Raw genomic sequence first — 8,794 nt, 5'->3', positions numbered from 1 at the left:
CTGCTGTGTCAGTAACTTCCAGGAACTGAAGTTTCTGGAAGGAACTCATAGCCTTCAGGTGAAAACAAACAGATGGTGAAGCCATGCGTCTTAGAGGAGGCAGATGTTAGTCTACATTTTAACCGGGCCAGGAGTGTAGGTCAGTGGCTGCAATAAAGTAGGAGACAGAAAAAAATGGGCTTCCGCAGTTCCCATTCACAAAAAGACATAGTTTTGCTAATTCATGCAATCATGTAGTTTACATGATGATGGGGTTTTTTCCTTGCATCACTCTTGATGAAGACAAGGTGTACTTTTTTTATTGTACAAGAAATATTGTCTTTCCAATCATTTAATATACTTAATACAAGAAACCTCCCTTGTTATCAAAATGTGTTCATGTTGATAATGTTTGTTGATTTTGAAGTGTCAATTTGTTTTTTAGTGCAGAGGTTCCCAAACTTTTCAGCATGTGACCCCCAGTATAACAGTGCTAGAGACAAGGGACCCCTGTTGTCCCTGGAGGTTATCATCTGATATTGCTTTTTTGCATCTTTAGTGTCTGCACTGACTGTTTAATGTCTGTTTTTACACATTTTACTCAGAGCCACACACACTAATAGGCATATCCTAACACTGGCATTAAAGTGTGTGAGTGTGTTTGATCAGTTTAAATCCCCAGTGACAGTCTGTAAGATTTGAACACAGATCTTGTGGTTCATAAAAACACAGCAGCTCTAAGCACTGTGTGTACAAGAGGCAGCAGGTCAGGAAAAGCAGTAATAGAAGGGAGAGGGATGCTTTGTTTGTTATTTTCAAAGGCCAAGTCAGTGTGGGTCCAACATGCTGGGGCTGAGATGAGGTATTCATACAGGACAGGTGGAGGTATGATGTGGACCAATTTGAGCAGTTAGCCCCATCCCAATTTTGAACTTCCTTTATATCGCATTAATGTATATATAATATGTAATAGTATAATAATGAGGTCCTATGTGCTGCACCAATTGTTGCTCTGGAAAATTAGTGACAAAACTTTTCAAGCTTTTATTTGCTTCCTATTGTGCTCTTAAAGACCCTTTATCAATGAACCCAGTCACAGATTCCTGGTGAAAGCAAGGCACTGGTCATTAATATACTGTATGCTTTCAAGAACACATCTCAGTGTTTTAGTATTGTAGTTTTTTATTTTCATATGAAACAAATCAAGTCTTTCAATATCTTTTGAAGTGTGAAATGTCATTTTTTTTATCATGAATTCTCACAGTACATTCAGTTAAGGTTGAGCTGAAAGAAAACATCTTTGAACTTGGCACTTATAAAACAACCACAAAGAATGTTCACCTTTATTCATTTAGAACAAAATTTACAAAGCCATTCAAACAGTAATTTTTTTTAAATCCTTTTGTGTTTTTTAAACTCAACTGTTGAGAATATTCAAAATACACTTTTTAATGTTGCTTCTCTCTCTCCCTTTGTACTTACAAATATGTACAATAAAGTCTCAGTCGTGCCGTCTCACGTCACGTGACTCTTCATCTCTGGTAATAAAATCCTCTTTATTTAGTGTTTTATTTATATTTCTTCACTTTGTAAGCACTCTTTTCAGCTCCACGCTATTCTGTTTGAGCTCGAGTGTCTGTGAATGTTTGCCGTGCTTAGATGGACGTTCCGTGGCTGGGCTCACTGACTTCTGGGATGGGACCTCCTGGCACTGGTTGGTAGGACATTGGCATGGGTGTCTTGACTGGGCTCTGCCGGAAGAGCCCCCCATTGGGTGCCCTGTGTTTGCAGCGGATAGAGGGCATGGTGGCACTGCTGAGGGGCAGGGGCAAGGTCCTGCCAGTGGGCACACCCAGTGTCCTTCCTGCCCCATGACCCTCCTGGAGGAAGGTGCTCACAGAGAGCCGTGGCGGCCCCCGATGACCTGGATAATCCCGAACAGACAAGGCCTCCAGGGATTGACTGGGCTGTATGCTGCCAATGTCCAGGGCAGAGATCTCGATAGACTGGCCTGGCAGCTGCTTGTGGGCCAAGTCCTCGTCCAGGAGGCTGTTCAAACGCTGGTGGACCTGTTCCAGGTTCACCTCTTTGTCCTGCAGATAGATGGGAAAGAAAGGCAGAGCCACAGAGAGTGTGTGGAACAAAAGAAACCAGGAGAGAGAATAATGAATAGTGGTATTAATGGCAGAAGGAGAATGAATGTAATTAAAGAGCAGAAAGATAAGAAAACAAGTGAGAATGAATGAGCAGTGGAAGGATTTGAGAGGTTAAAGAAAGAATGGGATGGAGATAGAGAGTGAATAAAGATAGAAAAAGACAGGTTACAATGGTTGGTTCATCATCATACCCAGTTTACATCCACTGATGTCTACTTCATTAATATTCCATAAGTGCAAGTCTAACTTGTATCTCAAAATGTTAACAGGAGTTTGAAGAATGCTGAAATTAAAAACTGACTTATTTCAGCTTCAGAAACTCAGATCTATAAATAAATAAAACACTTTTTTTATACAAGCAGCCAACATCAAAAGAGACATTACCTTAAAGCACTTAATCCTGAATATGAGGTCATAAAAGGTAATGTCTCTACTGCTGAAATGGACTTTAATGAAGATGTCTCTTCATGCAGAAGTGTTTAAATTTTCTCCACAATTAGGTGACCACACAGCCACAGTGGGCGACTCTTGCATGAAGAGCATCAGCAGTTAACAAGACAGGCTTCAATGGACGCACAGATCCAATGGGTCGGACTTTGTTAGGCAATAAAATGTATATGAAAAAGTTCTTAATGTCAGTAATTGAAGTTGGCTTAATTATGCCGAAAAATCTGTTCAAATCTGTTCTATTTTTTCAGACACACACACATCAAAGAGGCAACACAAACACAAGAGGAAGGAGGGAGAAGCCAAAAAAGGATTGTTATCAGATGGTTTTTTTTGGCTGCCCTCAAAACATAAATCTCCTATCCCACCATCATGCACCCATTTAACTCGAGCCACACTGACGACAGACAAAACCACAAAAAGGCCGAGAAACAGGAGAGACCATGGGGTGAGATGACAGATGAAGCAGCTACAATCTACCCCTGCCCAACCCCATGCCCCGCCCCTGTTGCCCTGACACAGCCAATGACCATCCAGCACAATCAGCCAGGCCTCTCCTGACCTGTGTCAAGAGCCTCGACCTCCTCCCAGTCTCTCTCTCTGTCTGTCCAAATCTCCCGCCTCCCCTCTGGTATGTCATTATATGTCAATGGACCAGAAACCCTTTCCAGACCGTAATCCTTAGTCACCTGCTGAAGATCATAGACAATCATATGTAACCAAAACTTTCCCCTGCAAATCCTAACACTGACATAAGTGTATGTTCAAATTAGGTGACAAAAGGAATGAATTAACATTTGAGAAATAAGTCTTATTTGCTCTCTTTCTGTGAATTAGATAAGAACATAAACCACTCCAATGCCTAAAGTATAGCACTGTGAAGTGGAATGAGCTATTTTTGGCACTCACGATTCAAGTCTGGTTATTTCCTCCAGAGACAGAGTAAGGCAATTGACAGCTGGAGAACTTACTTAGCTTGGATATACATTCAATAGAAATATAGAAAAGAAAACCACCAAAATGTCTAAATCTAAGAACTTGTTTTCCAAGGTGTACTTTGTTAAGAAGATAGAAAAAAGAAGAAACCCAGAATATGTGTCACTGCTAACACTGGGCAGAAGATAACACATATTGATAAAACTCACAAGTAAACAGGTCTGTTGTCTTAAAGATCTAACACAAATTGTTCTAAGGAATAAAATGTGGTTGACTAGGAGTAACTCTTGCAACTAAAGTGCGATACAGTGCTCTAAAGAGTTTTAAACAGAGTCAGACTAGCTGTTTGTCCTTCTTCCATTGTTTGTGCGAAGCTAAACTAACCATCTCCTGGCTGTAGTGTTTCATCAAAAGACAGATACAGGAGTGGCATTAATAATCTCCAACTCCTTAAAAGAAAGCAAATATGTCTTTTTCCCCTAGAAATCAAACTAGTACCTCAGCTTGAGGATATTTGCAGGCTAAGAGTAGATTTTGTTTGAATTGGCTGTCATAATGTCCACATACTACATTGATGCTGTCATGATGCCAGAGGTGCTTTGAACAATTTCAAGTGATACTCCACCAAAATCTTGGTGAAAATCAAACACTTTTTTTTCCCACAGGCTTGAAAGGTAGCTGTGAATAGTTTGTAGTGTGGAAACAGCGGCTGTGGGCAGACAGGATTCTTGACGCTTACGCAATAATTGCTTGTTCTTTTGAAATCTAAATGGTCAGAAATCAAAAGGTTGTCAATGTAACAATGGTCTAAAATTGAGATAGGCAGCAGATCTTGAAATGTTTTGAGACAGAGAATATTAGTCATTCTTTCTTTAAAAAAGGAGTAATTATTATTTGCTCATTGGTATATTAGGTTGGTTTTTTTTTCAAATAATAAGATTCTCTAAATAATGTTATTGGTTCAATATGTAAGATATTTACTGAATTAAATCATAAATTGATCTTACTGTACATCAGACATTTAGGAAGCATGATATGTTAAAGTGCTTGCTTCTCTGTTAACAAAGCAGCAGCCTGTATGTCCTCTTCCGGCTAACCAACAGGTGTTGCAGCGATGAAGGCAAACTAGTTTAGACGTAACTGATTCTACCCGACCTAAAAAGCCTCTGCATCTAACATGCTCCATGACCAGGAATGTACTTAAACAAAGATAAAGATGGAGATGCTTTTTTTTTTAAATGTAGAGAGGTTAGAACGTAGAAAGGTTTCAAGACGTTAAACACCGAAGCTTCCATGTCCGCACATTGACTCTAGGGAGGAGGGGGCTGGGGGAATTTAGTGTTTTGAATTTGGACCACAGAACCCATTTTCAATTGCTACGTGTCAGCGTTATATTACAACTTTAAAGAAAAATTTTATTTTGTCTGGACTGATCTTTTACAGTTCATAAAAACATGTATTCTATCAATAATATAGTTTCTTTTATCAACTGATAATCGTGTGAGCCTTTCTGAGAATTCTGTTCAATGAGGGTATTGCATTCAAATTCTGCAGTTGTTTTGACACCTTGTTCATGCTTAGAAACAACAAACGTGAGGTACAAAAGACGCACACCTATAACAGTCAGATTTCAAGCCTGTGAAAGTGTTTGATGCTCCAAAGGCTCATTTTGGGTGTAAGATCACTTCATGACATGTCTACAAACAATAATAATTGACAACACAACCATTGTAATACTTAAAGAACCCATCTAACATATTATCTTCTGTAAACAAAGAGTGTAGTACATGACAGCAGTATGTGATTATTATGAGAGCAGATGTACACAGGAGACTGAAATAGAAATAAGCAGCAGTAACTCAAACTCTGACATGCACTTGAATGTAGCATGGGCTGAGTTAGATTTACTGTGTCTTTTCAGGACAGGACTGGATCTTAAATGGGTGTCCTCAGAAGGTGTTTCTTATTTGATTGTTGGACTGTCAAGTCAAACAGGAAGGTCAAGGCTCGGATTATTTATTAATACGTGCTTTTGCTCACACTTTAGTTTAGGGATCCATGTCAAGCCTTAGTTGTCTGGACGCCTCATGCAGAGGGGCTGCCCAGCCGACAGCAGCAAGATGAAGTCAGAGCTCTAAAGCGTTAAGACTTGAATGGATTAGCTAAAGAGAGCTATTGTACGACTGAAGCTCTTATCGACTCAGACGTACAATTTCAGTATGTGCTTTTGAATTTGCATTTCCTTTTATTTGTTGTCATCATTCCAGCTGTGGTTCTCTCATATGATCACCAATGACTGATCAAGCCAGAATGTAGGCGATTACTGTTTGAATGTGTCACAATAAGAGAATCACAGAGAGAGTGTTCGAGAGAGAAGCCTTCGAAGTCCCTAACACAGCACCCCAACCTCTCTCCCAACATGAGAAGGAATGAGCAGATTGATCACATGATGTCTTGACTATCATCAGGGGCACACCTATTATAACTGGGTGTACTGCAGCTCGACTAAATCGGGGCTGGCGTCAGGGCCTGCTGGATCCATAAAGTAGAGTGTGGCAGTGGCATCTCTGGGCAGGACCGGGGGGCCCGGTGGTCTGGGTCTCGACCGGGGCCTTGGTGGGGCAGGGGGACCCGTGGTGTTCACCATGGCCCGGTTCTGGGTTAGCAGGCTTGGGCCTGGGCCCTGGCCCGACGAGCTGTCGGTGGTCACCTCTTTGGGCTGCTTTCTCCGGCAGTGGTTGCTGTTCCACCAGGTCTCCAGTGCGGCCACGAGGAGGGCGAGCAGCAGCCCTGCAGCCAGTATGCAGAAGACACCGGCAAAGCTGTGGAGGCGCAGCGCCCGTCCCTCTGGCTGGGCGTCTGCGTGGCTCTGAAGGTCACAGCGGCCAATCTTTGGCCACCATTTCTGTTTAAGGATGTCGAGGTCGCCTTTTTCCTGGAGCTCCAATATCCTGTGAAGAAGAAAGATGAAGTAGTTATTTGACACAAGTGTGCAGATTCATGTGATAACACATGGACACCGGACAGTGCACAAATCCTTCAATGGCATTGATTCACACCATGGCAAATGCTGGTAATCAAATTACAAGGGCAGATGAGTAGAGAGTAGAGATAGAAAGATTACATGTTTTTTTCTATTGACAAACGAGGGGAAAATTAATCCACCAAAATGTCTTTAATGACTGGTTATATGATAATACAGTGCAATACATGAATTAACCTGATAAATAGATATATAAAGCACTGTTAATGCACAGCATAATCATTGTTACCTGTTACCTAATCAAAGATCCATGGGGCTCTGTGGGTAAAGTGCCATTTAAAGCTGCACAGCAGCAGAGTGTAAATAGCGACACTGTTGAAAACAGTTACTAAAAGCTAACAGCTGCTTAAACACTAGAGCTACATAAACATGACACAGTTACAGCTTCATGATGAATTGGTGTGATATCAAATATATAGGCATGGGAAAACTGATCCAAATCTACAGTCAGTGCACTTGTTAGCATACAGGGAGGAAAGGATGGATTTTGTGAAGGAGAATGATGATGGCTGTGTACAAACTGAAGCGAGACAGTAAATCTGTCCCATCGGAGAGCTTAGTTTTCTGCACAGTCATTACTCAGCCTCTCACAAACAGTGACTGGCACACATATGTGTTTGTGCAAAAGCCTGCACATTCACTCAGACAATGCACACACAGCTGCCAAAGCTTTTCTGAGATTTTTACACATTTGCTCTCATGAAACATCACAACCCAAGATGCTTAATCATTCACAATTCCTGTCCCTGCAGATCATTGATTTAAGGTATTTCATTGAAGGCTCAGTGTGGAGTTTACAGACCGATCAATCCTCCCATTTCAGTTGGTGTTTGTCCTTGAATTTATATTTCCTATCTTTGAGAAAGTTTGCTACACTGATTTGAAATTCACCTCAATCAATGTTGTAAAACTGCACTGAAAATGTTTGCAGCAGCATTTGTCTCTCTTGTGTCTGGAGGAGAGAAAAAACAGACGAACCAATAACAAATAATTAGAGCAGAATTAATGCCGTATTTAACTTGCAGTCTGCCTCACCAAGACAAATAAGAAATGTTCAGGCAATAAATGTTAAAACTCAAGTGAAACTTTAAATTGGATCTAGACACTTGTACCAAAACTAAGCTTAATTGACTTGTCTTTGTTGTGAAATCTGAACAGATATTTGGTGTTTAAAATGTTGTAACTGATTAAACTGATGAGCAGAACTTGAAGTTTTTTCTATTTATGATTTCAGATGGTTTACATAGAACATTTATTCTATGATACCAACGCCGCCAATAAGCTGATACTGAGCTTTGAATACTTTTAACATGTACACGCAGTATGAAAAATAACATATACATACTTCTGTGAGAAGAGGTCTCTGTAAGGACTGCCGTGCTGTAGGGCCATGCCATAGCCTCTGGTGCTCAGGCTGTTTCCTGCCACAGTCAACGTACAGTCGTCATCAGTCAGGGCGGCGTACTCTACCACCGCCATGTCCCACAGAAAGGCATATGACTCTCGCTTTGCCTGGAAAATTCAATGAAAATCCACACAAGACACACATACAGAGGGTTAATACATGAATGGTTGTTTTTTTTATGTTATATTTCTTAGGATATTTTTGCCCTCATGGGATAGGACAGCTGAAGAGAGACAGGACATGGCGGTAGAAGAGAGTGGGGGACAACATGCAGCAAAGGACTGAGGATTTGTGGATTTGAACCAATGGCTGCTGAGCCTCTGTACATAGTATGGGTGACATAACAAGCTATCCAGCACCCCACATATTTTAACTGACTTCATCCCAGAAACAGTAAAACAAAAAAAAAACAGAAAAAAAAAAAACATGATTTTTTTTTGGATTAACCTCAAAGTCAGATTTCAAATTCTAATTCTCTTTTTAAATGTATAAGAAGACCGTTACTTCCACATGTTTTTGTGCTTTAGTCTGTCTATTTCTAAACTTTTGACTTGACATGTCTGACAACAGCAGTGGTTTGTAACCTTTTCCCCACTTTGACATCCCAAACCTGTGGTGACCCCAGACATCCAAACGTGTAGACCTTTTCGTTAAAATCATGTGATTTCTTTTTTTTTTCTTCTCTGTTGCAAGAAAACATTAATTTAGCTTCACTATGTGTGGTATTGTGGACAGAGGAAGAAAGGCTCAGATGACATTTCTGCACAATTGGTGACGGACAGACAGAGACGCAAGTTTTTTGTTTGGCATAACTCACAATACATTGTA

At 40.6% G+C, this 8,794-nt stretch overlaps 1 protein-coding gene across 3 annotated transcripts in view; it reads right to left on the bottom strand.

Annotated features, from left to right (window-relative positions):
• Positions 1-805: 805 nt before the first annotated feature.
• Positions 806-8,794, bottom strand: part of grid1a (glutamate receptor, ionotropic, delta 1a) — a 261,831-nt gene continuing 253,842 nt past the window's right edge. Inside the window, exons 15-18 of one of the 3 annotated variants that reach the window (XM_079362800.1) lie at positions 7,907-8,073; positions 6,229-6,469; positions 3,145-3,274; positions 806-2,072 (exon numbers count right to left, since the gene is read on the bottom strand). In XM_079362800.1, coding sequence (XP_079218926.1) covers positions 1,660-2,072; positions 3,145-3,274; positions 6,229-6,469; positions 7,907-8,073 — 951 coding nt within the window. In that variant the 3' untranslated portion in view covers positions 806-1,659. Of the gene's footprint in view, positions 2,073-3,144; positions 3,275-5,994; positions 6,470-7,906; positions 8,074-8,794 lie in introns of all 3 variants that reach the window. The other 2 variants (XM_079362801.1, XM_079362802.1) reach the window with 2 other exon arrangements.

This window comes from Symphodus melops, assembly GCF_947650265.1.
Source record: "Symphodus melops genome assembly, chromosome: 15".
Lineage (NCBI taxonomy): Eukaryota > Metazoa > Chordata > Actinopteri > Labriformes > Labridae > Symphodus > Symphodus melops.
This window is presented reverse-complemented; position numbering and strand designations above follow the sequence as displayed.